General features: G+C 44.4%; 1 protein-coding gene and 1 non-coding gene across 2 annotated transcripts in view; both read right to left on the bottom strand.

Moving 5' to 3' along the window:
• Positions 1-1,744: 1,744 nt before the first annotated feature.
• The window catches only part of LOC146782592 (zinc finger BED domain-containing protein 5-like), a 31,268-nt gene continuing 5,465 nt past the window's right edge, over positions 1,745-27,547 (bottom strand). Inside the window, exon 2 of the mRNA XM_085637154.1 lies at positions 1,745-1,831. Coding sequence (XP_085493280.1) covers positions 1,745-1,831 — 87 coding nt within the window. The remainder of the gene's footprint in view (positions 1,832-27,547) is intronic.
• Positions 9,019-9,100, bottom strand: TRNAS-UGA (transfer RNA serine (anticodon UGA)). Its single transcript has one exon. It is a non-coding gene; the product is annotated as a tRNA-Ser (tRNA).

The raw sequence follows: 27,547 nt of genomic DNA, 5'->3' as shown, positions 1-27,547 counted from the left end.
TGGATTCACGCTTTAGATTCTTGCGGGTTTGGCGTCAGTGCTCAGCTGATGCCTGAACTGTTATAAAGGATTTGCAAGTCTTCATAGGGACATAAACAATTAGCATATTACATTCCGACCGTGGCCCTACGTTTAGCTCATGGTCTTACAATGAAACCATGGGAAGTTTGGGTGTAGAATTGCGTCACTCCTCTATGTATCATTCCGAGGGAAATTCGATTGTGGAGTGGAAGTACAGGGACTTAAAGCAAACCTTAACAGCTAGGGTATTAGACTCGGGTGGCAGTTGTGTCAATCACATATATGGGGTCCAGAGGGCACTAAACAACATGCCAAAAAGTTCCCAGCGGGGCTTTGCTCCATACAAAGTCCTGTTTGGGATTAGACTGTGGGTACCTGACCTCGACTGTGGCAGCACAGTGGCGGATGAAAAACCCTTTGACATCAATCATCGTTTGGCTGTTTTATAGGAACATAATCAATTCCTGGCATTACAAAATAATGTCCAAATAAAACGCACCACTACTGGAGAAGTGAAAGCTGTTCCAGCAAGACCTGCCTGGATCCCAAAGATTGGGGACCAGGTCAGAGAAAAGATAGTGGACAAAAAAGAATTTCAGTCATCTTACAGAGCGCCTGTACCTGTCCTGGCTGTCGAAGGAACAAGAACAGAACTTCTGCATCGTCTTGCCGGCAAGAAAGACAAGAGATGCGTCTCAGTTGATCTGATCAAACCACACTATGTGGCCGATAGTCAATAGTAGGCCATGTGGGCTCCTGGGTAGCCACCGATCTCCTCTCTCTACCATACAGGAAGTTCATATATAAAGATGAATAAACTTTCAAAACTTTGAAGACTCCATTTTGCGAAATAAAGGAGTTACCAGCAATGGAATGGAACTTGTACTTGTTGAAATTGAACAGCAACAAACTACAAATGAAACACAGATCTCAATTCGGCCTAACACCGACATCTATGTGAATATGTCTTAACAGGAGGAATCTACCAGTTTCACAAAACCTACTGAGCACCCAAAGTTAGATTGAACTGTGTCTGGCTACTTCATTGATTTTGATACTTTCTTATTGGATCCAAGGGAACCCAAATTACTGCCACCTCCTGTTACCCACAAACGGCGAATTTGTGATTTCTACATTTGGCTGAAAAAGACTTACTTTGTTTGTCCCTGGCTACAGCTCTGGATTGTAATTGGTCTACTGTTCCTAGTCCTCTGGATAGGTGTAGTGACTATCTTTTTCCTCCTCCTGAATGGACATTACCTCCCAGAATGCTATGCAGTACAACATTTGAACTTGGTCCTGAAACTGCATGCATCATCACACCGTGAACAGAGTGATCTGTCCTTAGTGAACATTACAGCAGTTCCAGTTCCTGAAGGGATAGTTTGGGACAGAATTTAACATTTCTCTTACTGATATTATCATCCCTAGAACTTTCTCTGATTATTGGGACTTTGTAACTGTAAATACTCTGCTGTCTGATTTAGAACATATGATGAATTGAATGATAATACATCTAATTTTGACACCATGTTTTGTGAACAACACTATGGTCACCATTCTTTGCATAAAGCAAGTATCCCACATAATGTTTTCACCTATCATCATTGGGAACGTTGCCCAACACCGCCGATAGATAGTTCAACCATATTTGTACAAACGTTTGCTCATTTTTCTGGGTTTAATATTTCAGACCCGACCACTAATTACTATAAAGTTGCATCTACACCTGCAAAGAAAATATGCTCACCAACAGTAAGCTGATGTACCCTTCCACCTTTATTGCCCCGCTGTCTGTACATGGTTTCACCTTTTGAGAAAACAGTATAGACACAAAATCTGCCTGGGAACTAAATAATCACAAGTTCAGATAAGGCCCTATTTAGAGCATGCCTCACACCACATTAGATAACCATACTGAATGACACAGGGGTCTCCCAGGGTCAGGTAGGTACAGTTGGTACACCCTCAGTGGCACAGGGGCAGCCGGGTGCAGAGGTATTGGGGCAAATGTTATCCAATGCGAGGCAGGGAGCCTTCGGATGGTGGGTGCTGGTGAGCAGGCCATGCGGCTGTGGGAGCTGGGCTCCTGGTCACTTGCTCAGGGCAAATGGGGAAGTAGATTAGGACATAGGTGGCACTGCCAGGGGCACTCGGGCAGCTGGATGCAGGGTGCTTTTGAGCCGTCGGGCGCTCAATGTTATTCAATGGAGATCTTGGAAAGTGAACAAAGGATGCAGGCTCGGGGACGGAGGATCTTCAGAAGCGACCAACACTTTGAGGGGTAATTTGGTATTTTGGAGGATAGGTAGGCACCCAGGAGTTGGGCACAGGTGCAGGGGTGTCTTTTGATGTCGGAAAATCTTACCCCCTGCTGATCGCGGTTGGAGGGGTCCCTGGTTCTGAGGCTGCAGGGGTCGTCTGGGTCATCGAGGAGGGTCCTTGGGCACTGGATTCCAGGTCAGAATCGCCGGGAGGACGTCGTCAGGGTCTTTCTCCACTCGGGCACAGGCCGGGCTCGGCAGATGCAGAGTGTGCTGGATTTGCGGTTCCTGCCTGGCACCAGGGGTAGTGCTGTTTGAGCAGAACCACTGCTCATGGGAGTCCCAGTCTAGGTAGAGTCTCAAGGTGGTCAGGTCCTCTGGGGTTTTTGAGGTTGCTGACCACTGAAGACGCCGGAGTTCCACAGGAGCAGGTTCAAGGATCAACACGCCGATAAGGCTGGGGCCAAGTCAGTTGGTGTTGTTCTCTTGTTAGCAGCTGCGCGGCGGGTCGTCTGGTTTCTTGATCTTCTTGCTTGTTTTCCAATCGGGATCTGCGGAAGGAAGGTTCTACTAAATTTAGGGGCGTTACAGGTCGGGGAAGGGCAGGGACCAATAGGTCCCTGTCCTGGGGTGAGTACACCCCCCTATCCTGCTCCTCTCCTGTGGGAGGGGGCAGGAGCCTATCTCTGATTCGACAGGGCTCCCCCTCCTCAAGATGGCCGGAGCACGGAGTTCTGCTTCACCTCGCCTCTACCACCTGAGAGGTGGAGTTGCCACAGGCTGGCACACCCCCTTTCCTCACGTAAGGTTTCACGCCAGTCTTCCCGCCAGAGTGGGGGTCAGAACCGTTGGGGGCCAGTTGCTGAGTACAGCAAGTGGCCTGGAGAAGCTCACAAAGGCGGCATGCCTTTGAAGCTTCCCCCTGACCATCCTGGGTGAGGAAACCTAGCACCTCGCCCAGAATGTGCATTGTTGCAGGCCCAGGAGAGCAGGGGCTCTCCACTAAGGGATCCAGCAACATGTCTGCTGTGTGGCAGCCTAGGCAGCCTCTCAGACAAGACGTGGATTGTAGGTTAGGTTTCAGGGGGCATCTCTAAGATGCCCTCTGTAGTGCATTTTACATTAAATCCCACACTGGCATTGGTGTGGGTTTAATGTGCTGAGAAGTTTGATATCAAACTTGTCAGTCTCCAGCGTAGCAATTATGGTGCTGTGGAGTTCGTAATGACAGCCTCCCAGCACCATATACTCTTAATGGTATCACTGCACTTACAGTGCCCAGGAATGGCCCTGGGTACTGTAGGGGCACCGGCTCATACACCTGTGCCCACACCACTGGTATAGGGCACCCAGCTAGAGGGGTGGCTGATGTATTCCAGGGCGGTGGGTTTGTGGGCATGTCACACAGGGATGTGTGCCATGTTGACTCTTTGTTTAGTTCTGCACCAGGACACTCAGCCTGCAAAGGCAATGTGTGTGTGTCAGGGTACAGGGCCCCTAAGGGTGGCACAATAAGTGCTGCAGCCCTTAGGGGTCTTCTCTGGTCACAATGCCCTGGGTACCTAGGGTACCCTTTACCAGGGGCTGACATGTGGCCAGCGATGCCAATTGGGTTTAGGCTTTAGTACAGTTTTTAGGGAAGGAGCACCGGCCCTGGGTACCTGATTGGCAGGGACCCAGGGCACACCAAGGAAAAGTGTATCAGGTATCAGGCAAAAAAGTGAGGTGGTTACTGCAACAGAAACCCACTTACTTACAACTACTAATATGTTCTGAAGTGCATGTGCTTCTTCCCTAAACATGTGTGTAATTGGAGTATACCTGACTGACAGATTTAATTTACTTGAAAGTCCCTTGTAAAGTGGTATACCTTATACACAGGGCCCGATTTTGCCACCCACAGAAGTAACCTTTCAAACCTGTCTCAAGCCTGCCACTGCAGTGCCTGTGTATGCAGTGTACTGCCACTTCGACTTGGCATTTAAAACTACTTGCAAAACACACAAGATGATGGACGGAATGTTGCACATTGGCAAAACATTCACCCCCAGTCACAGATCTGGGTTTAATCCATCGTTATTTTGCTCACCACGCCACCCCAGTTCAGACATGGCCATATGCAAATCAGTCTTGACCCTGTGCCTCATGGGAACAGTCCAGCCCGAATTGCCAAGCCATGTCTTCCCTGGACTGGAATCAAGCATCCTAGGACCGGTTTCGGGGTTTCACCCCTCTTCAGCCAGGATAGCTTGACTGCAGTGGCGTAGTGAGCACGGGACCCACGTCTGGGCATACCCTTCCCACATAGGGCAAACAGCAAAACACACAAGATGATGGACGGAATGTTGCACATTGGCAAAACATTCACCCCCAGTCACAGATCTGGGTTTAATCCATCGTTATTTTGCTCACCACGCCACCCCAGTTCAGACATGTCCATATGCAAATCAGTCTTGACCCTTTGCCTCATGGGAACAGTCCAGCCCGAACTGCCAAGCCATGTCTTTCCTGAACCGGAATCAAGCATCCTAGGACCGGTTTCGGGGTTTCACCCCTCTTCAGCCAGGATAGCTTGACTGCAGTGGCGTAGTGAGCACGGGACCCACGTCTGGGCATACCCTTCCCACATAGGGCAAACAGCAAAACACACAAGATGATGGACGGAATGTTGCACACTGGCAAAACATTTACCCCCAGTCACAGATCTGGGTTTAATCCATCGTTATTTTGTTCAACACGCCACCCCAGTTCAGACATGGCCATATGCAAATCAGTCTTGACCCTGTGCCTCATGGGAACAGTCCAGCCCGAACTGCCAAGCCATGTCTTCCCTGGACCGGAATCAAGCATCCTAGGACTGGTTTCGGGGTTTCATCCCTCTTCAGCCAAGATAGCTTGACTCCAGTGGCGTAGTGAGCACGGGACCCATGTCTGGGCATACCCTTCCCACATAGGGCAAACAGCAAAACACACAAGATGATGGATGGAATGTTGCACATTGGCAAAACATTCACCCCCAGTCACAGATCTGGGTTTAATCCATCGTTATTTTGCTCACCACGCCACCCCAGTTCAGACATGGCCATATGCAAATCAGTCTTGACCCTGTGCCTCATGGGAACAGTCCAGCCCGAACTGCCAAGCCATGTCTTCCCTGGACCGGAATCAAGCATCCTAGGACCGGTTTCGGGGTTTCACCCCTCTTCAGCCAGGATAGCTTGACTCCAGTGGCGTAGTGAGCACGGGACCCATGTCTGGGCATACCCTTCCCACATAGGGCAAACAGAAAAACACACAAGATGATGGACGGAATGTTTCACATTGGCAAAACATTCACCCCCAGTCACAGATCTGGGTTTAATCCATCGTTATTTTGCTCACCACGCCACCCAAGTTCAGACATGGCCATATGAAAATCAGTCTTGACCCTGTGCCTCATGGGAACAGTCCAGCCCGAACTGCCAAGCCATGTCTTCCCTGGACCGGAATCAAGCATCCTAGGACCGGTTTCGGGGTTTCACCCCTCTTCAGCCAGGTTAGCTTGACTCTAGTGGCGTAGTGAGCACGGGACCCACGTCTGGGCATACCCTTCCCACATAGGGCAAACAGCAAAACACACAAGATGATGAACGGAATGTTGCACAATGGCAAAACATTCACCCCCAGTCACAGATCTGGGTTCAGACATGGCCATATGCAAATCAGTCTTGACCCTGTGCCTCATGGGAACAGTTCAGCCCGAACTGCCAAGCCATGTCTGCCCTGGACCGGAATCAAGCATCCTAGGACCGGTTTCTGGCTATCAGCCGTCATCAGCCAGGATAGCTTGACTCCAGTGGCGTAGTGAGCACGGGACCCACGTCCGGGCATACCCTTCCCACATAGGGTGAACAGCAAAACACACAAGATGATGGACGGAATGTTGCACAATGGCAAAACATTCACCCCCAGTCACAGATATGGGTTTAATCCATCGTTATTTTGCTCAACACACCACCCCAGTTCAGACATGGCAATATGCAAATCAGTCTTGACCCTGTGCCTCATGGGAACAGTCCAGCCCGAACTGCCAAGCCATGTCTTCCCTGGACCGGAATCAAGCATCCTAGGACCGGTTTCTGGCTATCAGCCGTCATCAGCCAGGATAGCTTGACTCAAGTGGCGTAGTAAGCACGGGACCCATGTCTGGGTATACCCTTCCCAAATAGGGTGAACAGCAAAACACACAAGATGATGGAAGGAATGTTGCACAATGGCAAAACATTCACCCCCAGTCACAGATCTGGGTTTACTCCATCGTTATTGCATTTGCATATGGCCATGTCTGAACTGGGGTGGCGTGGTGACCAAAATAACGATGGATTAAACCCAGATCTGTGACTGGGGGTGAATGTTTTGCCATTGTGCAACATTCCGTCCATCATCTTGTGTGTTTTGCTATTTAAAACTACTTGCCAGGCCTTAAACTCCGCTTTTATTACATATAATTCACCCCTAAGGTAGGCCCTAGGTAGTCCTAGGTGCATGATGCTAGGGGGCATATTATCAAGCCAGGCGATAAAATTGCCGCTAAAACGGCGATAATGGGCTTGATATTATGCTCTATGGAATTCCAATTGAAGTCCATGTTAGATGTCCTACACATTTAACATGAGCTTCAATTGGAATTCCATAGAGCATATTATCAAGCCCATTATCGCCGTTTTAGCGGCAGTTTTCTGCCGCTAAAGCGGCGATAATTTTATCGCCTGGCTTGATAACATGCCCCTATGTAAGTAAAGGATAAGATATGTACTTTGGTGGTTCTCATGTCCTGTAAGTACTAAACACTCTATTTCATTTTTCACTACTGTGAGGTCTACCCCTCTCATAGGTTAGAATTGGGTATTCTCCTATACATTTTATTTGGTAATTCCATATCAGAGAGGAGTAGCTTTATTTATTTATTGAAAATCCTACTTACTGGTGAGGTTGGATTTAACTTTACCATTTTAGAAATGCTACTTTAAGAGAGTGAACATTTCTCTGCACTTACTGCTCTATTTGCCTGAAACCTGGCCCCAATACACGTCTAGATTGGGCTGGGTGACAGAAACATTTGTGCCTTCCCTCTAGAGAGCCACAACACAGGTTACTCAACTGTACCTGAGGGGTGAGCTCCGCTCCCCCTCCACCCCCAATAGGTTCAAGAATGATCATTTATGTAAGTAAATACATTATAGCTACAGCTTATAATCATGTGAGTTTAAATAATTTGTTGTTAGATGGTTTAAATATTTGAAAGGATCTGTTTTTAATAGACATTTTACAAAAAACACTGGTACATTTGCTAAGTCTGTAAAAGCAAAACCCAACTGCAGTGACATTGCCAACCACAATGCCGTGACTCAGATTAAACCCGAGGTTGCTGCGGCCACAACGCAGAGTACTAACGACTATACGATCACGGCGAGCTACTTGGGCTCAATGATGCACAGTGACATGGATAATTTATAATTTGGAACACTCAGGGCTGTTCCTGTGATAGGCTGGATGTATTCATTGCTTCCTCGTTCCTCATACAGAGGCTGCGTCTCCTCAGTGGTTGATAGGCTGAAACCGTTTCCTGGCCGCCTACTTGTGAACTGGCAGGAGTCAAAGATCACACATTACACTTGCGGGCCTGGGATGGGACACCAATGCAGAGAAACCCACCTGGCACAGACCTGCTATTCTGTCTATTAGACCTGCATCTTCCCTGCACCTTTCAAGCCATCTGTATGTGAAGCAAGAAAGAGTTAAGGAGTGATCCATCTCCACTTTTATAGGGAGGATGCCGCCGTGAGCTCCTCCCCGCTTATCACACGAACAGCAGTAAAGCAAGATAAATACACAGTTGGGGGGGGGGGCTGCATGGTTATGTTTTTGAGTAATTATTGAAACTGACCTCAGTGGCTCATTAGCAGAGCTGCGGCTAATGACTGGTGCCAAATCATGATGAAGCAAGCACCATGGCTCGTAGGGGACCCACAACACGCTTTTCTTAGCTCACTGAATTAAAGTATAAACTTCTGCCATGTGTGAGTGGTAAAGGCTTGTTAATATGGTTCCTTTTGCAATTCAAGTCTGACAACAAGAGGCAGGAACCACGGGGCTTTGGAAGCTCTGGAAAGTAGCCACCAACCACAGAGAAAGAGAGAAATGGCAGTATGAGAGGTGGAGAAAACAGGAGCGGGAGCAAGGAGCTCAAATGAGATTAATGGTGCGTAAATAGAGCGCGTAAAGGAACAGTTACACAGCTAAGAAAAGGGAAAGAAAGACTAGGGAAAAAACCCAGAAAGAGCCTGTAGATGAAATTCTCTTCCTGGGACAGCAGGTTAAGAGAAATTACACAGGGAGAGGTTAAGCATGTAATACAGGGGAGTATAAAAACAGAAAATGCAGTTTTATGAAGTGTGTTTGCCTAATCCAGCCAGCACTTTTGTTCTATTTCTCTCTTTGCGTCTTTTATTAATAAAGTAACTTTCAAGTGCATGCGCAGGTATGATTGAGAGAGCAATGGTATAATAATTTGAAGCGTTTACACCAGTGCTAAAGTAGGAATGAGGTGTAGCAAAGACATGAGAGAGGTAGCAATAATAAATATGTGGAGAGGCAATAGTGACACAAAAATAAGCCACCTATTTATAAAACTGAAATGGAAGAAATACTAAAGGTTAACTTCTGAAATTGTAGCCGATAATAAAATGATTCTCGCTGTTGGCAGGATTCGAACCTGCGTGGGGAAACCCCAATGGATTTCAAGTCCATTGTCTTAACCACTTGGCCACAACAACTTACTGTAAGCTGCATGCAAATATTTTATATGAAAGTTTTGAAGTTGTCCCACATCAAAGTACTGATATTCTGCAATGCGCTTTTTAAAAACAATGTATTTTTCATCATGCACGTTCTGTCCTAAAAACAAAAATTGCATGAGTATATCTCTGGATCTGTAAAAGGATACGCTTGCATGCACACTCTCCTGTGGCACTCAATTTTTTGGACCCTGTTGCACTCTGTTTTTGCGCTGCTTTTAGTCTACGACCCATATTACAGAATTCAACCATCTCTGAGTATTTGAGACTCCTTTGTAAGTGCCTTATCTTTAATCCTTGAAAAGCTCTATAATAAAGGGGTCTGTCAAAGATTGCTTGAATGGAAGATAAAAGAAGGCCCACTTGTCTCACCAAATGCCGTAGAGAAACCTGATGTTTTACTCATGTTATCCTTAGTTCATTTTTGTTAGACCTGGCATCCTTAAGGTGGCCTACCAACAACCTTTTTGCTTTTCATCTCACGTTTTGCTGTATCTTTATGTTGTCCTTAGGACTCTAATCACTTTATCACTACTGTGGGAAAGTGGCTCTGTATATACTGTTCCCAAATAGGTACAGTGTGCACAGAGTCCTCAGTCCCCAGAGGTTTGGCAGAGGCTAAAGTTAAATATAATCTTACTCTCTAAAGTGATAGCTTGCTCGAGCAGTAAGGCAGTATCAGAGTACAGTGTAAAGCATTTGTTGTACACACTCAGTCAGCAAATGGTCTCACACTCTCAAGAACTGAACTCTAGGCCAATGGTTTGTATAAAAAAATTAATTGTTGTTTTATTTTAGAACCAACAATAGGTATCAAAATATACTTTCTCAGAATGAGATGCTTTAGTTAAATACTTTGCAATAGACAATTGACTTTTGCAGGTAATAGTTACAGTTTATTGCAATAGGCAACACAATTTCAAACACAATAATACCTTGAGCTCAATGGGAATTTTAAGTTATATGCAATTAATTACTTTCCGGATCAATTTTCTAACTCCAGGACTGGATCCTAGATTCAGTCCTGGGACAGTTCTTGGAAACAAGTGAGTAAATTCGTTTTAGTTACTGTTGTGATTTTTAAGCAATATTTTGCTATTTTAAAAGTTGACACTTAGAAACTTTTTCTGATCAAATTACCAAAGTTATCCTAAGAAGGAAATTCACTTAGCAGGTAAGTGGGGTTATGGTTACTTTTTCTAGGTCAGTGTTGGATCCTAGATCCAGCACTACTGTACCACCTGTAAGCAGTTGAGAAACTGCGTTTAAGTCATAAAGGCGATTTTTAAGGAATATTTATATGTTTGCAAAATGGACACTTAGAAGAAATTTCACAGAAAAACAGTCATTGGTTTCCTATCGAAGAAAATTCAAGTTACGGGTAAAGCACGTTCTCGTTACTTTTGTAATCCAGTGCTGGGCTCCTAGGCTCAGTACTGGGACATCTATCTAAAACAGGTAAGCAATTACGTTTTCACAGTTGGTACGATTTTTAAAGAATATTTGTAAGATTCAATAATCGACACTTAGAAAAATTTTCAGCAAAAAGCAGGCAATGATATCCTATGGAAGGAAATTCGAGTTACTGGTAAGTACGGTTAAAATGACTTTTCAGAGTCAGTACTGAGCTACAAGATGCAGCACTGAGGTCTCTCCTGATAACAGGTCAGTAAATCAGAATTCGCTGTTCGGCTGATTTTAGATGAATATTTTAAAGTTCCAAAACTCCATACTTAGAAGAATTTCCAAGTGAAACCAGTCAATCTTAACCTGTGGAAGAAAAGTGAGTTATCGGCTTTTAGGTAAGTACTCGACTGGCAGAGTTATGGTTCTGGGCATAGACTCGGGGGTCTCAAAGGGGAGTCCCAGTCTACTTGCCAAGCCTTAAACTCCCCTTTTATTACATATCATTTACCCCTAAGGTAGGCCCTAGGTAGTCCTAGGTGCATGATGCTATGTAAGTAAAAGATAAGATATGTACTTTGGTGGTTCGCATGTCCTGTAAGTACCAAACAGTCTATTTCATTTTTCACTACTGTGAGGTCTACCCCTCTCATAGGTTAGCATTGGGTATTCCCCTATACTTTCTATTTGGTAATTCCATATCGGAGAGGAGTAGCTTTATTTATTTATTGAAAATCCTACTTACTGGTGAGGTTAGATTTAACTTTACTATTTTGGAAATGCCACTTTTAGAGAGTGAACATTTCTCTACACTTACTGCTCTATTTGCCTGAAACCTGGCCCCAATACACGTCTGGATTGGGCTGGGTGACAGCAACATTTGTGCCTTCCCTCTAGAGAGCCACAACACAGGTCACTCAACTGCACCTGGGGGATAAGCTCCGCTCCCCCTCCACCCCCAATAGGTAGAAGAACGATACTTTATGTAAGTAAATACATTATAGCTACAGCTTATAATCATGTGAGTTTAAATCATTTGTTGTTTGATGGTTTAAATATTTGAAAGGATCTGTTTTTAATAGACATTTTACAAAAACCACTGGTACGTTTGATAATTCTGTAAAAGCAAAACCCAACTGCCGTGACATTGCCAACCACAATGCCGTGACTTGGATTCGAACCGAGGTTGCTGTGGCCACAACGCAGAGTACTAACCACTATACGATCACAGCGAGCTACTTGGGCTCAATGACATACAGTGACATGGAGAATTTATAATTCGGAACACTCAGGGCTGTTCCTGTGATAGGCTGGATGTATTGATTGCTTTCTCATTCCTCATACAGAGGCTGCGTCTCCTCAGTGGTTGATAGGCTGAAACCGTTTCCTGACCGCCTGCTTGTGAACTGCCCGGAGTCAAAGATCACACATTACACTTGCGGGCCTGTGATGGACACCAATGCAGAGAAACTCACCTGGCACAGACCTTCTATTCTGTCTATTAGACCTGCATCTTCCCTGCAACTTTCGAGCCATTTGTATGTGAAGCAAGAAAGAGTTAAGGAGTGATCCATCTACACTTTTATAGGGAGGATGCCGCCGTGAGCTCCTCCCAGCTAATCACATGAACAGCAGTAAAGCAAGATAAATACAGAGCTGAGGGGGGGCTGCATGGTTATGTTTTTGAGTAATTATTGAAACTGACCTCAGTGGCTCATTAGCAGAGCTGCGGCTAATGACTGGTGCCAAATCATGATGAAGCAAGCACCATGGCTCGTAGGGGACCCACAACACGCTTTTCTTAGCTCACTGAATTAAAGTATAAACTTCCGCCGTGTGTGAGTGGTAAAGGCTTGTTAATATGGTTCCTTTTCCAATTCAAGTCTGTCAACACGAGGCAGGAACCACGGGGCTTCGGAAGCTCTGGAAAGTAGCCACCAACCACAGAGAAAGAGGGAACTGGCAGTATGAGAGGTGGAGAAAACAGGAGCGGGAGCAAGGATCTCAAGGGAGTTAATGGCGCGTAAATAGAGCGCGTAAAGGAACAGTTACACAGCTAAGAAAAGGGAAAGAAAGACTAGGGAAAAAAACACAGAAAGAGCCTGTAGATGAAATTCTCTTCCTGGGACAGCAGGTTAAGAGAAATTACACAGGGAGAGGTTAAGCATGTAACACGGGGGAGAATACAAAAGAAAATGCAGTTTTATGAAGTGTGTTTGCCAAATCCAGCCAGCACTTTTGTTCTATTTCTCTCTTTGCGTCTTTTATTGGTAAAGTAACTTTCAAGTGCATGCGCAGGTGTGATTGAGAGAGCAATGGTATAATAATTTGAAGCGTTTACACCAGTGCTAAAGTAGGAATGAGGTGTAGCAAAGACATGAAAGAGGTAGCGATAATAAATATGTGGAGAGGCAATAGAGATCCGACGGTGTAATACATTGAATCCTGCTACACTATTACCTGTAAAAGGAACAGACCCACTAGCTCATGATTGTGTTGAAATCATTGAAATAAAGACGAGACCTAGACAAGACTTGACAGACGTTCCATTGTTAGATCCAGACCTGACGTTGTATGTAGACGGATCGTGCATGAGAACAAGTACAGGAGATTTAGTGGCCGCGTATGCAGTCACAACAGACACTGAAGTTATTGAGACAAATTGTATAGATACTTTGTCAGCCCAAGCAGCAGAACTTATTGCTCTAACACAAGCCTGTATTCAAGCCACAAATAAGAAAGTTAATGTATACACTGACTCACGTTATGCATTCGGAGTTGTACACGACTTCGGCGTGCTGTGGCGAGAGAGAGGTTATTTAACCTCCCATGGTGCCCACATTCAGCACGGACCCCTCATTCATGCTTTGTTAGACGCAATACATCTACCCACTGCTATATCGATTATGAAATGTAAAGCACACACGAAGGTTACTGATACCATTTCTCAAGGCAATGATTTAGCTGACAGAACAGCTAAACAGACTGCTCAGAATCGCACATTAGACATGACAAAGCCAATAGTTCAGACACCAACACAGTGTATGACAATTAAGGATCCCGCACTTGACGTAATTGACATACAGACACATGCCACAGCAGAAGAAATGAAGAAGTGGACTGAACTAGGAGGGATCCAGACAGATCAAGGATGGATGACGAAGGAGAAATCTGTATGGTTTCTCCCTGATTCCATGGTTCAAGCCATTATAGCTACAGTTCACAGTCCAGCACATTTAGGAGAGAAGGCTATGCTAGACAGCATTCAGCACATTTGGTTCAACAAACATTTACGAGCAGCAGCTAAACAAAAAGTTCGTACCTGTATGATATGTTGTCAGTTTAATCCAGGAAAGAGTGTTCCCGTAGAGCAGGGTGGATTTCAGCCTCCTGACCATCCTTTTGAAGTCCTCCAGATGGATTATATTCAGATGGAACGTTGTCGAGGATTCAAATATGTTCTCGTAGTTGTCTGCGCTCTCTCCCGTTGGACAGAGGCGTATCCCGTATCAGATTACACTGCCCCGACTACTGCCAAGCAGCTAGTTCGAGAATTCTTCCCACGGTACGGGTTACCACGTGTTGTATATTCAGATAACGGCCAGCCTTTCTCATCCGAATTAATGAAACATGTCTCACTTTTGCTGGGATATCAGTGGAAATTCCACTGTGTCCGACACCCCGAGGCAGCAGGTCTCGTGGAACGACACAATCAGCTTTTAAAAATCAGATTGTCTAAAATATGTCAGGAAAAAGGTGTGGACTGGATAGTAGCCTTACCAGTTGCACTATTTTACATGAGGATGGTAGCACACTCTCGAACAGGGCTATCCCCTTATGAAGTGATCTTTGGTAGACCACCGAATATGTGGGGGACGCCTATACCCCGTAAAATAACTGATGTTGACTGTAATATGCTGACAGATTACCTGGCTTCTTTGATGTCTGCACTACAATCTTGTCGTTCACACGTAGTCGCAGCTTTTCCCGACAACACCGAGGTGAAACCTCATGACGTAATCCCCGGTGATTATGTTCTCGTCAGGAATTTTGATCGGAAAACCCAACTGGAGCCAAGGTGGAGGCTTCCTAAGTTGGTCCTGCTAACGACCAGAACAGCTGTGAAGATCGAAGGGAGGAAAGGCTGGGTGCATTCCAGCCATATCAAGAAATTTCATGGACTTCCTCCTGACACAGACAGTACTGCCCGTGTGTCTTCCCCCATTGACTCAAAGCTAACCTTGGCTGAGGCCAGTAGCACCGAACTCTATAAACAGAAACTCAGGTCCAGATCTAAACTGTCGGACGATTTGATTGTTTAAGTCCTCTCCAAGGTGAAGCGGTTGAATCTGTCCCGACATGTACCCCTTAGGTCTGAATCACGTAGAGTCCAGAATCATAATGAAACGACATGCTTATTGTAAATTACTGCGTAACCACTGTATTGTGACTTTATTAATTTTGTTTTCCTTGAGTTTTTTAATAGTTACTGCAAGTATATTGTTGCATATGTACTATCCTGTTTCTAAACGTGTTTTCAATATAACTGGTGAACATTCTTTTAGTGACCTACCCCCACATGAGTTGTCCTATAGACTTGCGCTGCGCAATAACACCTTCATTAGTATGTTACATCATTCCCATCAGACTAGTAATGCCACCAATTGTTGGGTGTGTGGCCGACTCCCTCCCTATCAGAATACCAAAGGAGTTCTGCCTTTCTTTCCACATCCGTTCACACACAATGGCTCCTGTGGAGCATGGTTTAGTTTATTAAATTCCATAGACCCAGACACAGCAGTTTATCAACAACATTGGATATGGGGAAATCTGAATCTAGTTTTATTCAAAGTCTGTCACCCCAATAAGGAGGGTCACCCCAGTAGAACAGGAACTGACTTAGAAAATGAAGTGTATAAATTAGGTAATTTTACGCCTAATCTTATGATTTTGAATGTCAAATCCGAAGTTGAACTAATTCTGCCCACTATGTCAGTATTTCCAGTTAAGGGTGAATTATGTGTAAGAAAAGTTGGTTCCATACATATGGGCCATAGCCAATGCGTTACTACAGTAGAATATAGTGATCAAGGCAAATCTTCATTTAGAGCTTCTCGCCATTCTTACTTTATATGTGGTCAGACGGCATATATGCGTCTGCCTCTAGATTGGGATGGTACCTGTTACATAGCATTCCTTTTGCCACCTGTTTTCCTAGCTCCCCCTGATTATTATCGAAATGTTCATTTAGTACACAAAAGAGAGCGTAGAGATCTCCCGGTTGTCGATTATACTGAAACGGCATGGGACAAGTATGTAGATTTCAATAAAGGTATCTTTCCCTATATAGGTACAATATCAAATAGTAAGCTGATACGTAGACTAACCAAGACTCTTGAAGCTGTAGTAAACGAGACTATAGCCGCCCTAGGCAATCTGACAGAGGAACAATCAGTGATGAGAATTGTTGTTCTCCAGAATCGTCTTGTCCTTGACGTCATCCTGGCCGATAGGGGCGGAGCTTGCAGGATCATCGGATCCAGCTGCTGCATATTCATACCAGAAAATTCGCCATCTGTATATAAAGCTATAACACGCCTTCATAAGATTGTAAGCCAGATACACGAGGATCCAGGCACTTGGACGTGGTCCGGGTGGTTTTGGAGTGTGATATCAGCCTGGGGATGGAGAGTTTTATCCTTCCTAGGTATTGGCCTTCTTATGCTCTTCAGTTGTTGTTTATGTCTGCAATGTGGACCAGCAATTTGTGGTCTGTGTGCCACATCATGCATTCCATATCAAAGTTCTCGTTCAAAATGCCGGAAGAAGAAGGAAGAAGAAATGATGCTATATGAACAGATCAATGGATTGATGAAGATTGATATCTCTTGAAGGGCAAGTAGGGGACAAGGAGGGAATGTGGAAATGTGGATTTTCCTGATCAGTTATGTCCCCTATCTTGGACCCCAACGGTTCTATATGCATGTTACAAGTACATGTATGTTCCCTCCAGTTCCAGTTTCTAAAGACGCAAACATATGTGTGTCTACCGTCAACATGTTCTCTGTCAGATCCGCCATCTATGGGCTGGATATTCGATTCCTAAGCATGAAAGGCCACCGACTTTATATGGCTAAGTTACTCCATTTTTACAGTTCAGGCAAGTAGGCCCGATTCTGTCCTCAAGCCTTTCCCTGCTCTCTGCCTCTGACAGCTTCAGCTTGAGCTTGCATCTGTATCCATGAACTTTGTCCTACTCCCTGTGCAGCTAACGGTGCCTGCCTCGGCTAGTTTTCGCCTGCCTGCCAAGAAGCTGTATTTCACCTTCGAATTATCTATTTTGCTCTTCAGCCGATGCATTCCTGTCTAGTGATTTAAGTAAACATTTCCTCTGCTCACAAGCAAAGGACTCAGCCTTTCCGTCCTCCTGCAAGTGATTCATAGCCCTGCTGCTATGGAAAGTTTTCTGCCCCTCGCATCTCATATAGACACTTAGACGCTTGTACACGCACACACAGTTAGTATAGAATAGATTCTGTCCGAGAGTCCTTCCTTGTGGATAACATAGTTCTCTAAACATAGGATGTTAGATATGATTTGGGATTAGGTTGACTTGACCCCTCAGACTTTTCGTCTCCATATGCAGAGTTAATGTCAAGTCCCCTTCACCCCCTAGTTGCACGTCAATTACACGTCATACTGCTGCGCGCGCATCTATGCCAAGTATTATCTTATAGATCCACCTATGTCTGATAATCCTAACCAATCATGTTTCTTTTATTCCTTATTACGCCTAGTTTCGATCACGTACCTGTCATATCACTTTTCTTATCAAATGTTACGCCTTCTACATTCGTTTCATTGTAATGTGCTTATTATAAAAATGCATGTCTGTCAATAAAGTATTGTACTTCACTTCCTGAACCCTCGTGGTGACGGAACCTGAAGGCCGTGACTCGAGTCGGCCATTTTGAATGGAATAAAGCCCATTTAGAAAACCTCTTATACCACGGATTCTGCCTCTTGTTATTTTGAGCTATTTTACTTTATTTTAAGATTCCGTATGAAATTCAGTCCGGTATTTTATTTACCACATAATGGCGCCCGAATAGGGACACTTTCTCATCTCACGCGCCGGCGGTGCGTTGCAGGCCCGGTCTCCTGCCACAGCTGGACGGACCATAAACGCGTACCAGCAGGATTTCCTGTAAGCTCCCTCCGGTCAAGCGGGGGCGACTGAGGCTGCGATCAACCCAGACGAGGCGGTGAGAAGTGCGAAGTATCCCGACCAGAGCCTAGCTGAGAGAGCAAGATCCGAGGTATACCGAGGCCCACCAGGTTTTTCGAAATCCCGACGTCCAGAGGGTCCGCTGTCAGCAGTCATCAAGTCCCGTCCATTCTCTGAGGCCTTCCGTTTCAAGGAGCTACTCGGTGAGTACCATCGCCGGGGAGGCGTGTTGACGCGCACATAGGTTGTGCCGGTCAAGACGGATTTAGGTACACAAATCCGGTCTGCACTGTTTAGCAGTGTATATGTACTGTTTAGCAGTATATCAAGTATCCCGAAGTATTCAGTTAGTGTCAAGAATTCAGCATGGTGATTAGTTAGGCAGACTATCATCATTGTCGGTCGTTGTTAAAATGTTTAATGTTTAATGTTTAAAGTATTCAGAAATGTCTTGCATATTATGGTATGAATGATTGTTCATTGTTCACTGTTCATTATTGTGTTTTTTCGTATTAAGTAAGTTCAAGAGTAAGTATCAGATCAGTTGGCAATATGCCGCTCTTCTCGAAGTTAAGACAGATTACTACCAGAAAAGGGGTGCTTGAAGAAGCAGTTCCTATTCCTCCTAGGGACACTCCAGGACATTTTATGTACCATAAGCATGGCTTAGATGCCATATTGTTTCTTGATCTATGGGTAGATTATACCAAAGGATTACCAGAAAGTCAAAGGTGGCCCGCAGCGGGAACCTGGGATGCAGAGTGCATCATGAAAGTGGAGGAAGAGTTATGGAAAAGAAAGGTCAGACAGTCAGAGAAAGACGCTGTTGAGTTATGGCGTAAAGAATCTCATAGACGAACAGAAAAAGCACGTAGACAAGAAGAGAGGAGTAAAGAAAGTTCAAATAAAGTTCAAGAAAATCTATTAATTGAGGAAGGTATCCGAGTGAAATCAGAACAAATAAATAGACAAAGAAATGCTCTTATGAATGGTATGTATCCCCTTCTAGCCGAAGGACTACCTAAGGCTGCTCCAGAGATGCCAAAAGACTTGCCACCCCCATTATTTCCAATTAAGGTACATCCAAAAGGGCATCCCAGAACCGCAGAAGATGTTTTTCTCTCCTCATATCTAGACGACGCAGCTCCCAAGTATGCTAACGCCGCACCACATAGACCGTCTGGCGGAAGGGTTCAACGTCAGGATCAGGTATCTGTTCCCGTGCAACAGCAAGTCCCGACACAAGCTTCGGCAAGCACATTTGTTTCTGCATCTGTCTCCGCAGTCGACTCTACAGAGGTATCGACACCAATAGTTGCTGTGTCACGTTCAACGAACCCATTCACACCCGACGCCCCAGATGGGGCCACGGGAGGTGCTAGCAGTACCTTTACACCACCTAGAATAAATAAACTTGTCTTTCAAGAATCAGCACATTCACGTACACCAAAATTCGTAAGTGAACGTACGCTTAAGGAACTCCTTGTTAATTGTAGATATGACCCGGTGGTTGGTAAAGAGGACGAAATGGTCCTGGCATCATTACGTATCAGGCGAGCCGCAGAGTATTTAGCAAGGTTACCAGGAATGACTACGCATCTAGATAACATATATCATTTTGTTCAAACAGGACGAGATCCAGGATGTATTAACAGAGCTATGGAATTCCAGAAAGTAGAAATACAGGGGGAACTGTTACGTTTCCTCATAAACTGTGTAATCAGAAATCAAGATCGTCCGGGGGTAGACCCGAATGCAATGCTTATTCTTACAAGATGGAGTCAGAATATATCAGAAGGGAGACACGATAAACAAAATTGTATAATAGCCATGTGCCGAAAAATCCGTAAAGAAATAGAGCGCATTCATGAAGAAAGATTGGGAACAGACGAGTTTGAGCAAGATGAAGTGTCCGAATCAGGGAATTCCGCAAGACAGTCAGAGACCATAGCCTATGTAGGCAGAGGAAGATCCTGTGAAAATACTAGATGTTTTTCTGACCCAATACACTCTGTATGTCCAAATAATAGCAGAACGTATCCGACGCCTGTAATAAATCTAAAGTCTCCTGAACATTCGTTTCAAGCCGCAGATAAAATACTACGAGAACGAAGGGGTTACCACCTCCTCGATTCCATGGATGAGCAAGAATTAGCCAGATCAGCCGTTCACTGGATTGACAGTCCTGAACAATACGGTGATGAGACCGTAGCACACACATTTTTTAATCTCAGTACAGATGAACAACGTTTAGCTGGAATCTATATGATTCAGCAACTCCTTATATTATATAAAAGCCAACATGCTGACCCTGGTCCTTTACCTGATATATTAACGGAACTGCTCACGAACAGATGGAGAGGTTCTAGTAACAAGCTAATTAAAGAGATATTAGTGTCACGTAAGCAGTATGTCCTTTTTGTAAGTTCGGATTCTCTCTCGCTGCCCCGCAGAGAAAGAGCGCCGTACTATATGGATAGACAAAATCCTTTACGAGAAGTGCACCCAATAAAAGGCGAAGACAATGAGTTTCACCGTGTATTTGTTTACACACCCATATCAAAAATGGAATTATTAGAAATGAAGAAAGTAGTACCTAGTCATGACAAAGACCCAGCGGGTTTCCACCGAGAAATTAAAGATATGTTACTGATGGGAGAGTACACCTTTCCTGATATTATGACGATATTAAAGGTGCTTTTGCCTGCTGGCATTTATGAAAAACTGAAAGAAAAAGAGTGGGAAGTGGGAGACCAAAAGATAGACTGGACAGCATTAGCAGAGGAAGAAAGGGGCCGAACTGCAGGTTCAGGGCTCGGGGATAAAGTTAAACTGTTACCAGGTTTACTAGTACAGGTACTGCCACGTTTATTAACTACAAAAAAAGAAGATTGGGGTGCAATTACAGCCTGCAAACAAAAGCAAGATGAAGACACAAGCGATTATTATGCTCGATTTGAAAAATGTTTTGGTATAAATAGTGGTATAAAAGCAAGTAGTGACTCATATCCACATTTATTTGTGACTAAATTAGTGGAAAATGCATTGCCTCCAGTAAAGAATAGAATATTGAAATTCGAGAGTACCTGGCAAAGTAACACTCCGTCGCAAATGCTACAAATGTTACAGTATCATCACAATAGAATTAGGGATGAACAAGAACACGAGCATAGACGCATGAAGGATACAAAAATGAAAATGCTAGTTTCTCAGACAGTACCAGGAGATGGTCACAAAAAGGGTGTGACACATTCTGGTGATTCCGCAGTTCCTGTAAAAGGAACCTGCAATTACTGTAAACAACTAGGCCATTATGTACACGATTGTCCTGTCCTGAAACGTAATATAGCTACAGGTATTTCAAAAGAGAGACCACGATTAGTTAGACAAGATCAGAATGAACAAGGAGCTATGCAGCATGGACAGTCCATGCCAGTTCAGCAACAGTCCATGCCAGCCTCACAGCAACCCATACAGTTTGTGCCAGCTGCACCACCGTTGCCTGCTACTGCCACACAAACCACAACACGACAAATGTATCAGACCGCACAGTATGAATACCCTGAGTATCAGCGTTACGCATGAAACAGCCTAGAGAGGGAAGTTGACTTACCGCTTATCGAGATTCCTGTAGATCAAGAAGGACCTTATGTGCATAGTGAATTATTAGGTCAAGATAGAAAATTCTTACTCGATACAGGGGCAAGTCGAACAACCATAAAACGTAGTGAAGTTCCAGGGGCACCCCTCTCAGGCTCTCAAAATGTTTCCCTTGGTTTTTCAGGAAAACCTATTATTAATGAAGTATCACAGCCTCTACCACTTACGATAGGACCTTTGACACGAACTACAGATTTATTGCTTACTAAATCATGCCCAGAAAATCTGTTAGGAATTAAAACTCTGAAAGCACTAGGAGCCATAATATGTTGTTCTCCGGAAGGAGTAAGGTTGTTTTTACGTGATTTTAAAGGTCACTATGTGTCCAGAGACATGGATCCCCGACTACAGACTTTACCAGTACATCTATGGGCACAAGGCCCTACGGATGTTGGCTGCATGAACATTACACCCTATCGAGTCACCTTGAAAGCAGGAGTGGTACTACCACGAATGCGACAATACAAGTTACCGCATGATGCTGTAGTGGCTTTGCTGAAAATCATTGATGAGCTAATTGCCCAGGGAGTGGTTGTAGAAACAGACTCAAATATATGTAATTCACCGATAATTCCGATTCTTAAACGAACTGATCCTACTGCCCCACCAGTGTACCGATTGGTTATTGATTTGCGTGAACTAAACAAGTGTATTGTACCACAATTCCCTGTGGTCCCTGATATATCATCATTGTTGACAGCAATTGATTCCGAAGCAACATTCTTTACTGTAATCGATCTCAAGAATGCCTTTTTCAGCGTCCCAATAGATCCGGAAAGCCAATACTTGTTCGGATTCAGTTTAAATGGGCGCAGCTTTAAATTCTCACGCGCTCCCCAAGGATTCACAGAAAGCCCCAGCATCTACAGCCAAGCACTGAAACGAGAACTTGACAGTATCCACATGCCAGTAAATACAGCACTGCTTCAATATGTCGATGATCTGCTGATCACCGCGAGAAGCGAGCCAGCATGTGAAAAAGCTTCTCTGACAGTTTTACATTTCCTAGCCGACAAGGGGCACAAGGTGTCCCCTTCTAAGCTGCAATTCTGTGTTCAGCGAGTTATTTATCTTGGTCACTCGCTGTCCAAGGAGGGAAGGCAGCTTACACCAGATCGCATCCAGTTAATTGCTAACATGTCAATACCCCAGACACAAAAGGAGGTGCGAGCTTTCATAGGCCTCACTTCATATTGTAGGCAGTGGATCCCTCAGTACGCATTTCTAGCAAAACCACTCATTCAGTTAACCACACAGGAGGCAGCCACATCGACTGTTCTCCCTTGGACTCAGGAACATACACAAGCTTTTGAAAGCCTAAAGGAAGCCTTATGTCAAGCACCTGTTTTAGCAACACCATGTTATAGCAAACATTTTACACTCTTTGTTACAGAACGCGAAGGTACTGCCTTGTCAGTACTCACTCAGGATCAAGCAGGATCACGCAAGCCATGTGCTTATTTTTCCAGTACATTAGATCCCGTAGCTCAGGCTTTGCCTGCATGTCTGAAATCAGTGGCAGCGACAGCTTTAGCAATCAGACAAAGCGATGCCATAGTATTAGGACACCCATTGACAGTACAAGTACCACATGCAGTAGAGGTTCTTGTGAACCGAACACAAACACAACACTTGACCATAGCAAGACTTACCGGTTATGAACTGACATTGTTTCAACCACACATAGAGATCCGACGGTGTAATACATTGAATCCTGCTACACTATTACCTGTAAAAGGAACAGACCCACTAGCTCATGATTGTGTTGAAATCATTGAAATAAAGACGAGACCTAGACAAGACTTGACAGACGTTCCATTGTTAGATCCAGACCTGACGTTGTATGTAGACGGATCGTGCATGAGAACAAGTACAGGAGATTTAGTGGCCGCGTATGCAGTCACAACAGACACTGAAGTTATTGAGACAAATTGTATAGATACTTTGTCAGCCCAAGCAGCAGAACTTATTGCTCTAACACAAGCCTGTATTCAAGCCACAAATAAGAAAGTTAATGTATACACTGACTCACGTTATGCATTCGGAGTTGTACACGACTTCGGCGTGCTGTGGCGAGAGAGAGGTTATTTAACCTCCCATGGTGCCCACATTCAGCACGGACCCCTCATTCATGCTTTGTTAGACGCAATACATCTACCCACTGCTATATCGATTATGAAATGTAAAGCACACACGAAGGTTACTGATACCATTTCTCAAGGCAATGATTTAGCTGACAGAACAGCTAAACAGACTGCTCAGAATCGCACATTAGACATGACAAAGCCAATAGTTCAGACACCAACACAGTGTATGACAATTAAGGATCCCGCACTTGACGTAATTGACATACAGACACATGCCACAGCAGAAGAAATGAAGAAGTGGACTGAACTAGGAGGGATCCAGACAGATCAAGGATGGATGACGAAGGAGAAATCTGTATGGTTTCTCCCTGATTCCATGGTTCAAGCCATTATAGCTACAGTTCACAGTCCAGCACATTTAGGAGAGAAGGCTATGCTAGACAGCATTCAGCACATTTGGTTCAACAAACATTTACGAGCAGCAGCTAAACAAAAAGTTCGTACCTGTATGATATGTTGTCAGTTTAATCCAGGAAAGAGTGTTCCCGTAGAGCAGGGTGGATTTCAGCCTCCTGACCATCCTTTTGAAGTCCTCCAGATGGATTATATTCAGATGGAACGTTGTCGAGGATTCAAATATGTTCTCGTAGTTGTCTGCGCTCTCTCCCGTTGGACAGAGGCGTATCCCGTATCAGATTACACTGCCCCGACTACTGCCAAGCAGCTAGTTCGAGAATTCTTCCCACGGTACGGGTTACCACGTGTTGTATATTCAGATAACGGCCAGCCTTTCTCATCCGAATTAATGAAACATGTCTCACTTTTGCTGGGATATCAGTGGAAATTCCACTGTGTCCGACACCCCGAGGCAGCAGGTCTCGTGGAACGACACAATCAGCTTTTAAAAATCAGATTGTCTAAAATATGTCAGGAAAAAGGTGTGGACTGGATAGTAGCCTTACCAGTTGCACTATTTTACATGAGGATGGTAGCACACTCTCGAACAGGGCTATCCCCTTATGAAGTGATCTTTGGTAGACCACCGAATATGTGGGGGACGCCTATACCCCGTAAAATAACTGATGTTGACTGTAATATGCTGACAGATTACCTGGCTTCTTTGATGTCTGCACTACAATCTTGTCGTTCACACGTAGTCGCAGCTTTTCCCGACAACACCGAGGTGAAACCTCATGACGTAATCCCCGGTGATTATGTTCTCGTCAGGAATTTTGATCGGAAAACCCAACTGGAGCCAAGGTGGAGGCTTCCTAAGTTGGTCCTGCTAACGACCAGAACAGCTGTGAAGATCGAAGGGAGGAAAGGCTGGGTGCATTCCAGCCATATCAAGAAATTTCATGGACTTCCTCCTGACACAGACAGTACTGCCCGTGTGTCTTCCCCCATTGACTCAAAGCTAACCTTGGCTGAGGCCAGTAGCACCGAACTCTATAAACAGAAACTCAGGTCCAGATCTAAACTGTCGGACGATTTGATTGTTTAAGTCCTCTCCAAGGTGAAGCGGTTGAATCTGTCCCGACATGTACCCCTTAGGTCTGAATCACGTAGAGTCCAGAATCATAATGAAACGACATGCTTATTGTAAATTACTGCGTAACCACTGTATTGTGACTTTATTAATTTTGTTTTCCTTGAGTTTTTTAATAGTTACTGCAAGTATATTGTTGCATATGTACTATCCTGTTTCTAAACGTGTTTTCAATATAACTGGTGAACATTCTTTTAGTGACCTACCCCCACATGAGTTGTCCTATAGACTTGCGCTGCGCAATAACACCTTCATTAGTATGTTACATCATTCCCATCAGACTAGTAATGCCACCAATTGTTGGGTGTGTGGCCGACTCCCTCCCTATCAGAATACCAAAGGAGTTCTGCCTTTCTTTCCACATCCGTTCACACACAATGGCTCCTGTGGAGCATGGTTTAGTTTATTAAATTCCATAGACCCAGACACAGCAGTTTATCAACAACATTGGATATGGGGAAATCTGAATCTAGTTTTATTCAAAGTCTGTCACCCCAATAAGGAGGGTCACCCCAGTAGAACAGGAACTGACTTAGAAAATGAAGTGTATAAATTAGGTAATTTTACGCCTAATCTTATGATTTTGAATGTCAAATCCGAAGTTGAACTAATTCTGCCCACTATGTCAGTATTTCCAGTTAAGGGTGAATTATGTGTAAGAAAAGTTGGTTCCATACATATGGGCCATAGCCAATGCGTTACTACAGTAGAATATAGTGATCAAGGCAAATCTTCATTTAGAGCTTCTCGCCATTCTTACTTTATATGTGGTCAGACGGCATATATGCGTCTGCCTCTAGATTGGGATGGTACCTGTTACATAGCATTCCTTTTGCCACCTGTTTTCCTAGCTCCCCCTGATTATTATCGAAATGTTCATTTAGTACACAAAAGAGAGCGTAGAGATCTCCCGGTTGTCGATTATACTGAAACGGCATGGGACAAGTATGTAGATTTCAATAAAGGTATCTTTCCCTATATAGGTACAATATCAAATAGTAAGCTGATACGTAGACTAACCAAGACTCTTGAAGCTGTAGTAAACGAGACTATAGCCGCCCTAGGCAATCTGACAGAGGAACAATCAGTGATGAGAATTGTTGTTCTCCAGAATCGTCTTGTCCTTGACGTCATCCTGGCCGATAGGGGCGGAGCTTGCAGGATCATCGGATCCAGCTGCTGCATATTCATACCAGAAAATTCGCCATCTGTATATAAAGCTATAACACGCCTTCATAAGATTGTAAGCCAGATACACGAGGATCCAGGCACTTGGACGTGGTCCGGGTGGTTTTGGAGTGTGATATCAGCCTGGGGATGGAGAGTTTTATCCTTCCTAGGTATTGGCCTTCTTATGCTCTTCAGTTGTTGTTTATGTCTGCAATGTGGACCAGCAATTTGTGGTCTGTGTGCCACATCATGCATTCCATATCAAAGTTCTCGTTCAAAATGCCGGAAGAAGAAGGAAGAAGAAATGATGCTATATGAACAGATCAATGGATTGATGAAGATTGATATCTCTTGAAGGGCAAGTAGGGGACAAGGAGGGAATGTGGAAATGTGGATTTTCCTGATCAGTTATGTCCCCTATCTTGGACCCCAACGGTTCTATATGCATGTTACAAGTACATGTATGTTCCCTCCAGTTCCAGTTTCTAAAGACGCAAACATATGTGTGTCTACCGTCAACATGTTCTCTGTCAGATCCGCCATCTATGGGCTGGATATTCGATTCCTAAGCATGAAAGGCCACCGACTTTATATGGCTAAGTTACTCCATTTTTACAGTTCAGGCAAGTAGGCCCGATTCTGTCCTCAAGCCTTTCCCTGCTCTCTGCCTCTGACAGCTTCAGCTTGAGCTTGCATCTGTATCCATGAACTTTGTCCTACTCCCTGTGCAGCTAACGGTGCCTGCCTCGGCTAGTTTTCGCCTGCCTGCCAAGAAGCTGTATTTCACCTTCGAATTATCTATTTTGCTCTTCAGCCGATGCATTCCTGTCTAGTGATTTAAGTAAACATTTCCTCTGCTCACAAGCAAAGGACTCAGCCTTTCCGTCCTCCTGCAAGTGATTCATAGCCCTGCTGCTATGGAAAGTTTTCTGCCCCTCGCATCTCATATAGACACTTAGACGCTTGTACACGCACACACAGTTAGTATAGAATAGATTCTGTCCGAGAGTCCTTCCTTGTGGATAACATAGTTCTCTAAACATAGGATGTTAGATATGATTTGGGATTAGGTTGACTTGACCCCTCAGACTTTTCGTCTCCATATGCAGAGTTAATGTCAAGTCCCCTTCACCCCCTAGTTGCACGTCAATTACACGTCATACTGCTGCGCGCGCATCTATGCCAAGTATTATCTTATAGATCCACCTATGTCTGATAATCCTAACCAATCATGTTTCTTTTATTCCTTATTACGCCTAGTTTCGATCACGTACCTGTCATATCACTTTTCTTATCAAATGTTACGCCTTCTACATTCGTTTCATTGT

This window comes from Triturus cristatus, chromosome 12, assembly GCF_964204655.1.
Source record: "Triturus cristatus chromosome 12, aTriCri1.1, whole genome shotgun sequence".
Taxonomy (NCBI): Eukaryota; Metazoa; Chordata; class Amphibia; order Caudata; family Salamandridae; genus Triturus; species Triturus cristatus.
This window is presented reverse-complemented; position numbering and strand designations above follow the sequence as displayed.